At 49.8% G+C, this 16,683-nt stretch overlaps 1 protein-coding gene across 1 annotated transcript in view; it reads left to right on the top strand.

Annotated features, from left to right (window-relative positions):
• The window catches only part of PKD1L2 (polycystin 1 like 2), a 95,311-nt gene that overhangs the window by 18,931 nt on the left and 59,697 nt on the right, over positions 1-16,683 (top strand). The window contains exons 6-14 of the mRNA XM_043599388.1: positions 2,247-2,476; positions 3,997-4,398; positions 6,428-6,505; positions 9,263-9,312; positions 11,061-11,178; positions 12,981-13,188; positions 14,706-14,826; positions 15,504-15,645; positions 16,368-16,544. Coding sequence (XP_043455323.1) covers positions 2,247-2,476; positions 3,997-4,398; positions 6,428-6,505; positions 9,263-9,312; positions 11,061-11,178; positions 12,981-13,188; positions 14,706-14,826; positions 15,504-15,645; positions 16,368-16,544 — 1,526 coding nt within the window. The remainder of the gene's footprint in view (positions 1-2,246; positions 2,477-3,996; positions 4,399-6,427; positions 6,506-9,262; positions 9,313-11,060; positions 11,179-12,980; positions 13,189-14,705; positions 14,827-15,503; positions 15,646-16,367; positions 16,545-16,683) is intronic.

The following is a 16,683-nucleotide window of genomic DNA, read 5'->3' as shown; positions in this document are numbered from 1 at the left end:
CTGCTTTCTTTTTTGATATTGTCATACAGGTTGCTGATGCTCTACTCATTTTTAAAAATTTAATGTTTTATTAAGATGTCAATTTATCTTTTCTTCAGCTTGGATACTTTCTCTTGCTCTTCGCTCAAGTTCACTGACTTTTTTCTGTCATCACTATTCTGCTATTGCAAGCATCCAGTGAATTTTTTATTTCAGATACTGTTTATTTCTAAAATTTTCATTAAAAAAAAGTTTCTGTTTCTCTGCTTAGAATGTCTGGCTTTCCATTCATTTAAAGAGGGTTTACTTTTATGTCATGGAGCATGGCTGAAATAGCTGATTTCAAGTCTGTCTGATAATTCCAACCCCTGAGTCACCTGAAAGCTGACATCTATTATGTTTTCACTTGAGATTGGGTCAGATTTTCCTCATTCTTTGTGTATCATCAAGCAATTTTGGATTATATTCTGGACATTTTGATAGTAGGTTCTGAGACTTTGGATCCAGTTAAAATCCTCTGGAAAATAGATTTTTGTTTTGTTTTAGCAGGCAACCCACCTGGTTAGGTTCAGACCACACTTTATGACTTGCCTTCTGTGAGTGGTGGTTCCCATGTTGGTGTCATTTCCAAACCTGTTTGGGTTGGCCCCGCTCATGGGACACTCAGGATGGTGTTATGTTGTAGTCTGACTCAAACAAAGCCTTGGCTGTGTGTCTTTGGCTCTACTTTGCATGTGCATAATATGTGAGTGAGCTCATAGTTTGTGCTGGGTTGTTCATGGAAGTGGGGGCCCCTCTTCTCCACATCTCTCATTTTCAGGGTCTCCCCCACAATCTTCAGCTCCCACACATCTCTCTTCACGGCTCCTCTGGATACAAAGATGGGTTTTCTCTTGGGAATTAGGTGTCTGCATCACCCTACACTGTCAGTGCAGCTCCAAGAGGGAGAACAGCCTAGGGCATGGCCAAAAGAGAAAAAAAGAGAAATGACACAAAACAAAACCAGGTATTATTTTCTGTGCCCTCAGACTCACTGGGTCTCTTTTCCTGGTTCTCTTGGCTAAACAGAGGGGATTTCTCTTGGGGTTTTTGTTTTCTTCATTCATTGTACAGTTCCATGACTCAGGGTACCCTAGGGACAAAGCCAAGATATAAAGGAGATTAAAAAAGAAAAAAGACACGAAACAGGAAAGTCCCATTTTTACGAGTAATTCTTAAAGCCTGGGCTTTCCTCCCCAATCTGTCTGCTGTTGTTTACTTTTCAGAGTCCTCAGCAAGTTTCTTTTTGAATTTTGCCTAAAGTCGTAATCAATGGAAGAGACAGGTGGTGGCTTTACTCTTGGCAGGCACCAAAAATCCAGCTACCGTTTTGCAAGCCTTTTCACAAATATGCTCATTTGTCAAATATTTCTCAGCACGCCCTCTATGCTAGGCGCTGTGTTAGGTGCCGGATTTATAACGGAGATCTAGACAGACACCGTCTGTGCAGACGACCTAGCGGGGAAGAATGCCAGTGGCGGAGCAAGCACACAAGGAATGAGTGTCACCCAGGAGAAGCAGCCGAGCTACAGCATTGCCTTTATGGGGAACCTAAGGAGGGCTTCCATGAGGAGGTGATGTTTAAGCTGAGCACCAAAGGAAGAGCATGAGTGTGAGCAGAGAGACGAGCCGAGAGCCTTCCCAGCAAAGAACAGCACACCTGCAGGCCTTGAGGCAGACGGGAGGTGGCACATTCCAGGAACCGAAAAGAGGGCAGAGCGGACATACAGCTGGGAGGGGTGTGGCAGGAGATGGGGGTGAGGTCAAGAAGGGACTTGATGGTCTTTATGGGCCACATTGGCGATTTTCAATCAGTTCTCTCGGCGAAATGAGAAGCCAAGCTTCTATCATTCTGATACATTTGGAATATGACCCCATTTTACAGATGGGGAAAATATGGTTCAGAAAGGTAGGCTGGGGCATAGCATTTTACAGACGAGGGGGATTTATGTGAGCCACAGAGGGAATAAATAGCAGAAAAAGGACGTGTAACCAAATATTCAAGTCCCTGATTGGTCACTGCTATTTCTTCCACTCCCACCTGCTCTAGACATCTCAACGTAACCTTTGTGAACACCAAGGGCTTGGTCACGTAGCATCTCTTTCTTCACCTGTTTATCTTTGCAGGGCAGGGGAGGTGCAAGGTAGGTGAGTGCATATGTGCACACGTGTGTGAATGCATGTGTTTGTGCGTCCCCAACATGGCCAACACTAACTATTGCTGGCAGTTTATCCAGCAACGTGACCCACCAGTTCACAGCCCCTGGGGAATTTATTGTGTTCGCCGAGTGCACAACCAGTGAGTGGCATGTGATGGCTCAGAAGCACGTGACAATCCAAGACAAGACGGAAAGGCTCAGCGTGACTGGGTGCTCCGGCCTGTCGACGTTGGGAGCCAGCCCTCTCTGCCGCACTGTCTTCGGGGAACCTCTGTGGATTCAGGTGGTACTTGATGGAGGTGAGTCTACAGAAATGGTCAAGGTCAGAGCAACCTCGGTTTTCCCCAGATCTATCCACCCAACTCCCAGGCTTTAATAAATACTAATAGCACTCATGTATCCAGTTAGTTTTTTAGCTGTTCAACTTATTTAGCACCTCGTGCGTGCCCGGAACTGGTCTGAGTACTCCATGTGTGCTAGCCCACCCAGTATGTACTATTATTATCTCCATTTTACAGATGAAGAAATGGAGGGAAGGTTCAGGAATTGGCTTGAAGTCACAAGGCTAGTAAGCTAAGTGAAGCTCTCTGCCTTCCGATGCTCTTCTTTACCCACAGTCCCATCAGAACAGAATTTCCAAGTCACTCCTTGTTAGGGAACCTGAATAGGACCGAGAGAGCTACCAGCTGGGCCTGAGCCCATCTCAGTGAGGCCAGCGTTGACCAGCCTGGCACAATGATGCTGCCCCCAATCAGGACTGATATGGAGCAACACGTACTGCCACAGCCATAGCAGATGTTATGGCTGGTGTCCCTTGTGATTGGTCAGTTTCTTCTCTGATTGGTCAGAGAGGCCATTTTAATTGGTCATGTCCATTCTGATTAGTCAAAGCGTCCTTTCTGATCGGTCACAGCATCTACTCTGATTGGTCAGTGTTCATTCTGATTTATCATAACATCCATCCTCTTTGGTTGGGACCCATGTAGTTTCAGTTGTTAAACATTCCGAATATCACCCCTCTTCTCAGTAGAGACCCTACCAACGAAGACCCACCCATACCTGAGGCAGCATCTTTATTCCAGGCACAGGTCTGGTTTGAGATCCGGACAGAAGCCTGCTGGGCTAAACCGCGTGGCACAGAGCTGCAGAGGTGAGGACATGGCTCAGTCCCACCGCACAGCTCCTGGGGCCTCACCCAGCAGAGATATGATGGAGCTTAAACACAGGGTCCTTAAATCAGTCCTCGGGGCTCCTCTCTGTCTCGGTGTGCTTGTTGGCCAAAGACGGCTGCTATGTGCACCAGGGAAACCTAAAATAATCCTTCGTTTATGTTTTTATCCTACAAACATAATTGCCTACTGTTTGCCAAGTGTGGGGAGAGGTGTCAGAAGGTACCATCGTCATTGTCTTTATCATCGTCATTAGCACCGTCATCGCTCAAACGAGAAATACCCTAGCTTGGTTTCTGTTGCAAAGAATCCTAATTTGGTGGTTTAAATCAGATTTTTAGAGTCAACCACAGTATTTAGCATCCAGGTAGGACAGCCGGCCCCAACTTATAAGGGAGCCGCATCTTAAGGTGAACAGGCTGAGTGTTCCCGTGGAGCAGGGTTTCAGGTGGTCTGCCACGGAGGTGGAAGGAAATGACTTCACCTGCTCCTGCTTAGGACAAGACTCGAGGCTAATTCTCAGGCATAAAAATCAGCCACGCCTCGGGAGACGCTCCTGTGTTAGCCTTCCACCCTCCAAGGACAAACCTGTCCTCATATTTTCATTACAATATTCTTACATATTCTTAAATATCTCTCACCCCACATAGGAAGAGGGGTGACTTACACTGTGCTGTCGGGTAATACAACCCTGGCTGAATTCACCACACCAAGCGGCCTGCTACCCTACAATCTGACCCTGGACAGAGCAACCCAGCAAAGGATGGGCCCAGGGATGCACCACCTGGAGATCCGAGCCACCAGCAACACCACTTCTGCACCCTCCCGGAACATCACAGTCTCCTTCACGGAGCCTCTGTCAGGGCTTTGGGCCTCCTGGGCTTCTGACCACTTGGAGCTTGGACAAGACCTACTGGTCAACGTCTCGGTGGCTCGTGGTGCACCGGAGAGGCTGACCTTTGAAGTGGCAGGACTCGATGCAACCTTCTCCCATGAAGAAGAGAGTCTCCAGGGACCATTTGGGATTTACCCTGTGGCAGTTCCTCTTGAAGGTATTTGGGGTGGATGGGTCTCCTCCCAAATTTCCCTCCTCTTTCCTTCCCGACTCACTGTCCAGGGTCCCGCCAGCCTGTGTCTGTGTGTCCTGAACACAAATGGGGTTCACAGCATCCAGCCTGGGGCATAAAATAAGAAGAGACATCTGATCTGCCCTCAGAGCTTAGAGTCACAGGGGTTCTCACTTGCGGCACTTCTAACGTTTGGGGCTGGATCGTTCTTTGCTGTGGGGGTTGTCCTGCACACTGTAGGGTGTTTACTGGCATGCCTGGCCTCTACCCACTAGATATCAGTAGCACCAGCCTCCTAAGTACAACCAGAAATGCCTCCAGACATTGCCAACTGTCCCTGGGTAGCAAAATCTCTCCCACTGAGAACCACTGGAGGAGGGTTGGAAGGATTCCAATTTTTCCATCATTTCTAGAGGAGAGTGTGGTTCAGGGGGGATCTGCAGTCCATGCCCTTCAGGGAGCGAGAGATAAAAGGGTGGGAGAGGGAGGGACAAGAGAGGAAGAGTCAAGATGCTGGCTGGAATAGAGATAGGGTGACAGACTGGCTGGCACCACCAAGGGAATAGACTAGAGGAGACATTTGCATTTAATCTGGAGAGAACAGAGAGTCCTTCAGGGCAATGTGGTGAAGTCAGCAGCCAGGAATGTGATGAGGGTCACAGAGTCCCCAGCCCACCCAGAACCCTGCCTACCTTCCCGCCAAGGATCTCAGAAGTCTGTAAGAGAGGTGGAAATACTGTGCCGGGGTGGGGCTACAGTGCCCTCAAGCAGCAGATTTAGCAAAAGAGATAGGTTAAATGACAGGTTTCAGAAGAAAACCATTACAACTTTGCCAGGTATCAAAGGTCCAGCTTGGAACAAGAGGAATCCAGAGTGAAATGAAATGACAATGGAAAACATACACACTATATAGGCTATAATTCAAATGCAAATTAATTTTTGTTGTCTACAAAAGACGCTTGGCAGGGGATAATAGATAAAATCTCTACATGCCCTGTGAAGTTGTGGCTCACTCTTAGATGGTAAGTAGTCTTCTTTTCCCCACAAGAAAAACAGATTTGGATGAGATAAAGGGGGTGAAGAGGAAGGAAAGGGCATCAGGTAGGGCAGGAAGACCCTCACTTGTCAGCGCTGGCCCAGTCCTGGCCAGCCTTGCTTGCCAACCAACGCTCACCAGCCCAGCAGATGTTTGCAGCTGCCTCTTGCAGGAGCTTCTGTGGCCTTCTGAGGCCCCTGCTAGGTCCCTGAGTTGGGGAGGGGGGCAAGACAAACATCTGGTCCTCAGAAAATTCTCACCTTTTCTTTGGCCAGCTACCGGTAGTTTTCCAAATGCGGGAATGCAGCCCTTTCCTGCCCCCACTCTCCCTCTCACTCCACCCCGTCATAGGCCATCCTTCAAGAGTATGAGAAAGGAACCTGTCCATGGGGGTCCCGGATCTGAAAGAGCACATATCCACCTTTCCCAGGTCCCCTCTGATGAGCTCCTCTCTAGGCTTGAGAAAAGAAGGTAGCACCCACCACGTTTTCCCATGAGGGAGGAGGGTGGGATACACACATACCCTGAGTCTTACAAATCCTTCTCTCCCCTCTCTGCTCCTCAGTCTTTTGAAAGTCCTGTCATGTCCTTTCTTCTGCTGGAATCTCCTCTCTAACCTGACCAATGAGCACTACTCGTCCTTTGAACTTTAGCTTTAGCCTTGCCATGAACCATGATCAGTGCAGTGACTCCCTACTACATGTCCACAATGCCCCCATGCCAATTCTTGCCATGGTTGGCACTTGGTAAGCATACTAGACTATAAGGACCTTGGAGACAAAGACCATGTTTCATTCACCTCTGTGTCCCAGAGACTTGCACCATGCCTGGTATACAACCGGGGTCCATTAAATGCTCAGGATGAAAGATTCAAATGCCACTGTCAGCGGACCAGGAAGCAGAGCTTGGGAGAACTGTCTCAACACAAGTTAAACAATTTATTGCAACACCCTTAAGTCTCCACCTTTTGCATTACAGGCACCTTTCTGGTCACGGTGACGGTGAGGAATGCCTTCTCAAACCTGAGTCTGGAAATTGGAAGCATCACTGTTTCAGGCAAGGAATTTCTGCAAGGGGCTATAAAACTCAGGACCAGCAGTCTGGGTCATCGCACTTGCTCGGGATCCAGGGAGGGACTCTTCAAAACAGAGCTCTGAATGCTTACCTTGCTCTGTAGATTTTAAGAATTCTCTGGTTACTCTAAAGCGCTGTCATGTAGACGGTAAAACATTCAACCGCTGTTACAGAATTCTAAAACATCCGAGTTTGCTGCTTTAGGCTCCAAGCAACAGGAGGCCCAACCTAGGTGGCTTTAAGTTTGGTCGTTATGATGTCACATACTGAGAAGTTAGGAGGTAAGTAGTTCCAGGATTGGTTCAGCGGTCCAGTGTCACCGGCAGGGACCCAGGCTGTCTGCTATTCTGTTCTGCCACCCTCAGAGTTTCTGCTTTGCCCATAGGGTTGCATCTCATCAACATGGCTGCTGCGGTTCCAAACATCGCAGGTCAACCCAGAATCATCCAGCAGCTGCACAAGCCCGTTTCCCCCTCTGTAGCTCTTGTTACTAGGAGGGAAGTTTTCCCCACAAGTCCCCAGCATTCTTCTCCTCAGATACCATCAGCCGGAGTCACGTACCCTAGCTCTAAGGGGTGCTGGGAAGCAGTATCCAGCAAGTATCCACCCTGGCTGTAAGGGGTGCTGGGAAGCAAGTATCTAGCACCTCCAGCTCTGTGGGAGAAGGTGGATTCTGGCAGCCAAGAAGAAGGGTGGGGTAATGGCTGGTAGGTAGGCAGCCAACAGTAGCTAAAAGTCACAGAGCTGAAAGTCCACAGCAAATGTGTTTGCCAGGACTCTTTGCGTAGCAAGGGACAGAAAAGCAGTTCAGACTGGCTCAACTCAAAGGGAAATTTTATCAACTCACAAAAAGAAAAGGCCAGGGGCGCCTGGGTGACTCAGTCGGTTAAGCGTCTGACTTTGGCTCAGGTCATGATCTTGCAGTTTGTGAATTCAAGCCCCACGTAGGGCTCTGTGCTGACACCTCAGAGCCTACAGCCTGCTTCAGATTCTGTGTCCCTCTCTCTCTGCCCCTCCCCCCGCTTACACTCTGTGTCTCACTCTCAAAAATAAGTAAACATCAAAAAATTAAAAAAGAAAAAGAAAGAAAGAAAGAAAGAAAGAAAGAAAGAAAGAAAGAAAGAAAGAAAGAAAGAAAGAAAGAAACGGAAAGGCAAAGTCCAGGGTTTAGGCACAGCTAGATCCAGTCACTCAATATTGTCAGAAATCTGCCTCTTCTCATCTCTTGGTTCTATGTTGGCTTTATTCTGATTCCCTCTTCCCATCAGTAGCAAGATGGCCCCAGGCTTCAATCCTTACTTAACCCTAGAGGAGAAGGAGTCCCTCTTTGCTGACATTTCTAGCCCAAGTCCTGAGGCCCCCTTTACTGGTCCAAGCTTGGTTCATGTTCCCTCCTGGACCCAGTACTGAGACCAGGGGAAAGTGGTATTCAGTTTGGGGAGACCAGGATCACATGCCCACCTGGAACATGCTGTAGGGGTGGCGTCACCCAAACCAAGGACTGAGAGCAGGGGAGGGATGTTTCCCGGGGGAAAGAATCGCCCCTAAGTGCTGTTACCAAAACAAGGGGGCATGGATGCCTGGATGGGGGACAAAACCATCAGACGTCTGTGCAACTGTCCACAGCCCTCCTTTTCCACTTACGGAATGTGAGGCCCAGAGAGGTGAACTGACTTTCCAGAAGTCACTCAGCTAATTCATGGCAGGATCAGAGGCAGCAATTACTTCTCTTGATTTCTTCCTTCCGGGTTATTGGCCCATCTGCCTTAAGATTAAGAAGGAATCTCTGTGTCTGGCATCTTAGCTTTGCTTTACATAATTTTATAGACCTTCGAAGTGAGAGTTCTCAGAATGAGAATTCACTGGGAGAGAATTTTGTAAAGATCAACAGTACCCAGATGTTAACCAGGACACGAGAGCCTAATGACTCCCACGGATCTGCCAGTGCAGATGAAATACATTCCTGTCTTAATCATTACACTTTAACTAGACATTACCATATTCACATTTCGATGATTTTTCAGGGCATATCAACTGAGTGTACATGTTCCATTTTTTTTTTACCTTGCTATACTAACCCTCTTTATAGACGTACACAGATTACAAGGCAATGGTATAGAAGCACAGCAGTCAGCTCTCCTGGAGCCTTGAGGATAGGGATTGCCTTTTGTCGTGGGTGAGGAACCTAAGACTCAGAAAGAATAACTAACCTGCCTGGGCTCACACAGCCAGTAAGAGGCCAACAGGAAGACCCAGAAATGCACTGTGGTGTGCTGAGGCCGGGCCCTAGCAGCTTGCCAGAGCTGGTTCTGTGCATCTCTTGCTCTATAATCACTGAGGTCAGCTCGGTAGCCTGAAATCTGCCTTCGTGGGAATACAAACACCACCGGAAGTAGTAAATGGTACAAATCAGGGCTCCCCACTCCCCACCCTTTAACTGGTAGTTAAACATTAACAGCATACAGCCACATGCTGGTCTCTAAATCTCGTGTTTTATTTGCACTGGCAACTGCCTGACTCTTTCTTAACAACCGAAGACGTGTCTTCAGTCCAGTGGTGGACATGATGGTTTGGGTGTTTACCCATTTTGATGACCTGAATGCTTGCCAAATTTCCCTAACTCATTTCCAAGACAGGTGGATCTCCCCAGGGCATCTTCAGCACACCCTCTGACTCTGCCCTTTGGTAACCTTATAAACACCTACCAACGTCTGACGCCTGTTCTCATTGTGTTCACAGCTCCTTCCAGTGTGCGAGAACCGTCTGGAACAAATGCCAAGAGAAAGAATGTGAGTTGTTTTGTTTTGTTTTTTAAACACTTAACCTCACGAGAAAAAGATGTCTGAAAACTCTGCTTTAGTTTTGAGTTTTGGCTTATTGGTGCTAATACCCAGAGTACTAGGAGGCATGGAGGTTTCTTCCATTTGAAAAGAGATCCAGAAGGACTGAAATCACAGAAAGCATGTTCTCCAACCAGAACAGTGTTATATAACGAATCAGTAATAAGATATCTGGGATACGTACATACCTTTTAGACATCACGGAAATTAAAGAGCACACTTAAAAAAAAATCAGGATCAAAAAAAAATTCACAAGGAAAATTAAAATATATTTGAGTGTTAATGACAAAATAACCTATCCAAATTTGTGGGATGCAGCTAAAGCAATGTTCAGAGGGAAATTTATAGCTGCTAATGCTTAAATGAGGAAGCAGGCCCATGTTCCTCAGTTTTTACAGCAGGACTAAGGCCCGACTCCTTGCTGTTGACATTGTCCATGCACGTACTTTATTCAATAACAAAGACTATGCGTTTACAATGTCAAGGCTTGGTGTTAGGGACTAGGGACACAAAGGTGAATAAACAGCTGTGGCCCCTGCCTTCTTGGAGCTTAGTGGGTAAAATTACCAAACAAATTAGCATGTAATTAGGAATTGTGGTAAGTGTTTAACTACAAGCAACAGGGTGCAGTGACAACCAACACAGCATGGCCTAGCAAATGTGATCGGATGAGGCCTCGTAGAATGGGTCATTCAGGTGGAGACCTGAAGATAAGACGGTCAGCCGTGCTGGAAAGCAGAACAAGAGCTTTCTGGGTGCACAGATATGAAAGCCCCAAGGCTAGAAGTGTCCTGAGGCCTGTGGGCGGGGAGGGAGAGCATATAGGAGATTACAGAGAGATGGACAGAGGCCCGATCACATGAGGTCTTAGGTGCCAAGACAGGGGTTTGGGTTTTATTCTTAGGCCATGGGAGACTACAAGGGGTTGAGTTTTGCCATGTAGCCTCCTGTTACACCAGACTAAGCCCTTTAGGCCCAGCTGTTTGAGAGGTCCTGCCAGAACTTACTCCAGGAACACACCATATGCCTGCCAATCCCTCTTCCTAGAACCCACAGACTCCATTATTGCCCAGCTCACCCTCACTCCTCCTCTTTCACAACAGCTCTGTAGTCTTTTTCTCTGGGGAAGCTTGTCCTGACACTGGCTGCTCGCCTTACAGAGGTCACAGCTCTGTGTCCTCCTCTGCACCAGACGAAAGAGGAAGGACATCACTAGCTTCTCTCAATCCGCAGCAACCCAGGCATCAAATGCTATCAAACCTTCTTCAGAGGAGCAGATGTTCTCAACCTACTGCCTCCCTCTTACACGTTCTCGTAATTCTCTGGGCCCCCCTCTCCTGTAGCAGCTAGAGTTCTGTGTTTTAGTCATCAGTTTCTTTGTCCATCTTCCCTCCTAGACTGAAGAGCAAGGCCCAGGTCTCTATTCTTGTATCTCTAGGCATCAAGCATGGGGCCTGGCCCAGAGCAGGCCCTGGTAACAGTTGGAAGCATGATGGACACTCAGCACTGAGCCCATGTTCAGACTAAAGTTACTTACCCAGTGACCCATCTCCAGAGGAGAGCCAGGTGGATCAGATAGGGTCTGTCTCCATTCTGTGCCTTAAGGTGCGACTACCCTTGGCACAGACTGCTGTGGGGAAGAAGGTAGGGTACCAATTGTGGAGGGGCATCTCACCAGCCAGCTGCTTTTTCTGCAGAGAGAGAAAGGGGACAGGCAGGTGTACGTGGAGCCTGGCCAGTATGTGGATCCTTTCACGACCGTGACTCTGGGCTGGCCAGACAGGGACAAGGATTTACGTTTCCAGTGGTCATGCGGTAGGTGGCCTGAGAGCTCTGGAACTGTCCTATCTCACCACAAAGTAATGGATAGAGGTCAGCTTTGCTTTTTTTTTTTTTTTTAATCTTCACACAGGCATTACTTATCCTTGACATTTTGTGTGCTTTGCATGTGCCAGAGATTGAAACTCCCATGGAAATGGGAGGTGGCGGGTGTGAGGTGGGGGCGGTGGGGTGGGGTTGGGGGAAAGCAGTGGCAAACCAAGGCAGAGGGAGCCCTAAAGGCAGCAACACAGAGATGCATTGAGAGGATTAACCCTAAAAGTCAATAGGCTTTATTTTCCCCACAAACAACATCAGTGCTAAAAACAAAGCAAAACAAAACAAAACAACTCCTCCCTTTTGGGTGGATCCCTCCTGTCACCTCCTTGCCCTTGCTGGGTATGTCACTGGGAGAGTCTAGAAGTGAGGAGGCATTTTCTGACAAACCAAGAGGACAGCACCAGTACCCACTTCTTAGAAATGGTTGTCCTGCTTTATAGGGATACATCCTAGCTACGTACACATTCTTTCGGAAATGAATGCCATCCATATCACACTTACTATTTTTATGATTTTTTTTTCTTTGAACAATACATCCTGCATTTTTTTTTAAATTTTTTTTTCAACGTTTATTTATTTTTGGGACAGAGAGAGACAGAGCATGAACGGGGGAGGGGCAGAGAGAGAGGGAGACACAGAATCGGAAACAGGCTCCAGGCTCTGAGCCATCAGCCCAGAGCCTGACGCGGGGCTCGAACTCACGGACCACGAGATCGTGACCTGGCTGAAGTCGGACGCTTAACCGACTGCGCCACCCAGGCGCCCCCATCCTGCATATTTTAGTGCCATGGTATCTTTATCTTGATTTCATAAGAGAGTAAGTGCATAATAGACTGTCAAAGTTGATGTATGGTCATTTATTTACTGGTACCCTGTTTTTGGACACGTAGGTTATTCGGAATTATTTGCCCGTATATAAACAACATTGTAATGAACATCCTTGTAGTTCTGCCTTTATCTGCATCTGTGGTTACCTTCAGAAGTAAGTTTTGAGAATAAAAAATAAATTTCAAGAAACAGAATAACTGGGTCAAGTCATATAAAATGTAGAGCCTTTTGATATCCACTGGTAGGTGCTCAGGACATTCTTTGGAATATTAGTTTTCACTATCTGAATTCACAGAGGATACAGGTATACAGTTTGGGTGGTTGAGCTGATGGCCTGACCCTAGGTCATGTCCCGTGAATGACTACCAAACTTCGGGGCAGGGGGAGCAAGGTGACTGATGGGTAAACATCGATCAACACAGAGGAAGGGCGAGGGATAGAGACTTACTGAGCCAGTATCATAAAGCAGGAGATGGCGTGTGTCCTCCCAGATGGGGAGAACGGCCCGCCGGATCCCCAGTGTACCCACAGGGACATACAGTTTAGGACAGTTGTTTCCACGTGGTATGAGAGGTACACCAGGGACAGGAAGCTGTCCTGGATGCTCCCCCAGGCAGAGCTGGATATCCCCGCCCCCCTCCCCTACTATATGCCTGCCTGTCCTCAGTGCAGGTCGCTGGTGCCGAAGAAGCAGACAGACCCTGCAGGTCTGCTCAGGGTCAGGGTGAAGGGCGGCTCATTTCCCCAGAAGCATCCTTCTGCGGTGTCATCCTCTCACCCTGCAAGTGAGAGTGTTTTTAAAAATCAAACTCTCTCTTTGGAGCTGCTTTTCTTATCTATGACTCTCTTCTTCTAAAAACCCAGACCGGAAGCGTCCTTGGATGATCATAGTCTTTGCCCCTCTCTCTCAGGACGTTGCTGGGCCCAGTGGAGCTACTGTGTTGAGAGGCAGCTGCTCCGTGTGGACCAGGGGGAGCTGGTGCTTCCTCCGTCCTGCCTGCCACCACCCAGCTCCGCTGTCACCCTGCGCCTGGCCACCTGGAGGGGCGGGGAGCTGGAGAACCGGGAGGAGCAGTGTCTCTACGTGTCTGCACCCCTGGAACTCAGGCCTCGAGTCAGGTGGGGGCACGAGAGCAACCTCCCGCAGCAATGATGTCCCTTCGGCCAACGTTTACCGAAGAGCCAGGGCAGGGAAGGCTTCCTCAGCCCAGATGTGAAGAGGGAAGAGGAATTAACTTGGCAGCAAAAGGGGGGCTGGAGAGGGAATATGGGTGACAAAGGGAGGAGCACAGAATAAGCCAGAAGTGAAAGAGGCTGGTGTGGCTCATATGGAGGGGGACAGGGGAGCAAGAAGAAATGAGGAGAACAGGCAGGGCCTGGCTCTGGTGGGACCGTGTGGATTATAAATAAAGACATGATTCTGAAGAGTTCTGGAAAGCCACCCAAGGGTTGCAAGCAGGCTGGGGACATGATCTGTCCTAGTACAGAACGCTGTGGCAGCAGGGTGGAGAGCAGGCTGGAGGAGGGCAAGAGCGGGCTCAGGGAGAGTGCTTGAGCTCTTGCACCAAAGTGAAGGTTGAAGGAGGCTTGGTCTATCGGGTGGGGCCCAGACAGAGAGACGTGGGCAGGGATAAGGGAACAAGCCAGGGATGACAGTGCAGGACTACCACAGGAGGAAGCCACTCTCCCTCTGAGGACTACAGAGGTAAGCAGGGGGATGGTGTCCCGGGAACCCTGGGAGCTGCAGCTGTAGGGGAGGCGGCTCCCAACAGGAGCTGCGGGCTTGGTTGGAGGAGCACAGCCACTGCCAACAGCAGCCCACCTGCTAAGGAGCAGGGACTGTGGTGAATAAATACCCTCCCGCCCTCCCATTGTTACCTTCTGATCCCCAGCCAATGCCTCCCATTGCTGGACCCAAGCAGAAGCCAGCCGGCACAGGAATGTGGGTGACACAGTCCACAGAGATTAGCCTCCTAGTGTCTAGGGCCATGGAGTTGAGTGAGAGCAGGCTGTGGGGACAAATAGAGAATGTCCAGCACATCGGTGTTAGGGCAGACATGAAGACAGGAGGGAGACTGCCAGCTGCTATGCAGTTACAACTGAGAGGTCCCGGGGATGGGCTGGACCCACGGCAGGTGCCAAAGGGATCTCTCACTGGCTCAGGGGAGGGAGCGGGATGCTATAGAGAAGGCCCTGGAATCGAACCTAGACATGCTGGTTTGTGTTGCCCTCCCCCACTCAGGAGTCGCGTGACCGGGAACAGATCACGCCAGCTCTGTGAGCCAGGTTTTCTGGCTCTGACAAGGGGATTCTAACATGTGGCTCCTAGGGTTGTGGTAAGCACTGGATGAGGGAGTAACGATGCAAATCATTTATAACCTGTGGCACGCAGGCAATAAAACCACAGTATTCCTTTATTATTATTGGAGCTAGAGGGAGTCACAGAAATTGTTCTTAACTCCCCATTTTGCAGGTGAGGAAACAGGCTCAGAGAGTTTAAGGGGTTGCCTTTATTCCATCTTCCACCAGAAGAAAGGCCCTGTGCCACCTTCTCAAAGGACTTGAGAAGAACCGGACAAAAGACCAGCCCAGGAGGCCTGAGTGAGCTTCCTCACTGCGTTCTGTCTCCCTTTCAGCTGCGAGGAGAACTGCAGACCTGGGAACCCCAGGGAAGACACTGTGCTCAGAGTCACCATGGGCCATGGCTCCCCAGGGGCCGTGTTCAACTGGTATTTAGATGACACCTCGCTGGAGAAGGTGAGGACACTGGCAATCACCCACTCTGACTGACCAGACCTGTGTCGCATGCCCAGTACTGGGCACCCGGAGGGTGGGGGTTGGGGGTGTTCCCCAGAGGAAACCCAGGGTATTGGTCAGAAGGGAGAATGGATGCAAGGGAGCAAAAACAATGGAGAAACATCACAGCAGATGCTACGGGTGCCGCAGCCCGGTCCCTCTTACTAGGCTGATGCATGGTCCCCAGCTGCTGTGGAGTGACCACTGGCCAATAACTGATGGCTGGGGGTGTCTAATGGCCCAGGCCCCTTGCCTCTGACAACCTCTGTGGTGTGGCCGTCACTTCCTGTGGGATCGGGCTGAGGCTGGCTGGACACTTCCTGAAATCACTTCCCTGCCTAGTTCATTCTGTGCCCTACTCTGCTTCCCTCTCCCCTCTGGTTCTCCCAAGGGCCCTCCCGCAGGAAATGAGCTGCCCGTGAATCCCCATCTCAGGTTCTCCTTCAAGGGAAACTGACCTCAGACAATCACCTAAGCAAGGCTGGAAATTGGGTCTCTGGGCTGACTTGGGGAAGCGGGTGGTGCCTTTGCAGCAGAGACAGATCTGGAAGGCCTCCCCAGGGTAAGGAGCCACTGCCCTGCGGAGGTCCAGCAGCCTGGCTGCAGCCTCAGGGGCTCTGGGTGGTGTTCTCTTTCAGGCGGAGCCTCTCCCACCCGCCTGCAGACTTCAAGGATTTTGGCCCAGGGCTTTAATCCTCCTTCAGAGCAACACGTCCACGCTGCGGCTGAACAGCTCCTTCCTGCAGACCTGGGACCAGGCCCTCCGAATCAGAGCCACAGGTGCGGAAGGCTCCCCGCAGGCCCTGGCACGGGTTCCGCCTGTCTGCCGAAAGCGAACCAAGGCAAACTCAGAAACCCAGAAATGTGGGACATCAGTGCAGGGTCAAGGACCACATGCAGAGTCTGGTGTCAGCCCCATCCCACCACTTTCTAGCTGGCAGCAAGGCATTTAAACTCTCGGTGCCTCCATTTCCCGCCTCCGAACTGCACTATGCAGGGTGGATGAGACAGATCATTCTGGTGCAGTCTGCGTGTCCTGCCAGGTCGTTCTCACCTTAAACAAGCCAGTGCGGTGGGAAATGTAGATTCTCAAAAAGACAAACAATGGGGGATTACTCTTCCAGATGGATTCAGTTGGTTCAGTTTTTCTCAAAGTGGCCCACGGACCACCCACACTGGGACAACCAGGGATACTGGTTTAAAACGCACACTCCAAGGCTTGCCCCAAACTTTCTGAGTTAGGTCTAGGCTAAGGAATTCATTTTAACCGATTAAAATTCTCTTCATGCCCAGCTCTTCCAGGCACATACTCTTTTTGAAGTATCAGGTGGTGAGGGATGCTGGTGCAGGTAACTGTGGGCTCTTCGCGGTGCTGTGGAGGCCTGGAAAGAGAGGAGCCTGGGAACCTGCATGTTTAACAAGCTCCCGGGGTGATCCTGAAGCATGGTGGAGTTCGGGTGACTCACACAGCCCCCCAAACACCCTCTGTCTTCACTCCCCAGCAGTGACCGGGCATGCCTATGGGGAGGACACCTATGTGATCGGCTCTGTGTCTCCCCCCGAGGTGCCCACCTGCACCATCACTCCGGAGGAGGGTACCGTTCTGACAAGCTTCGCCATCTTCTGCGACACATCCTCGGCCCTGGGTCCCCTGGAGTACTGCTTCTGTCTAGAGTCAGGTACTGCCCCAGGGCTGTGCTCTCCCCTGAGCTGCTAGGCTCCGTTTCTCCCAGAACAGGGGCCTGTCTCCCTCTGGGAGCTGCAAAAAGTATGTTCCATGTGTGAGAGACGTTTGCAGAATGAAGACCTCCCCCAACT

Source organism: Prionailurus bengalensis, chromosome E2, assembly GCF_016509475.1.
Source record: "Prionailurus bengalensis isolate Pbe53 chromosome E2, Fcat_Pben_1.1_paternal_pri, whole genome shotgun sequence".
NCBI lineage: Eukaryota > Metazoa > Chordata > Mammalia > Carnivora > Felidae > Prionailurus > Prionailurus bengalensis.
Note: the sequence above shows the minus strand (reverse complement) of the source record. Positions and strands in the feature narration are given on the sequence as shown.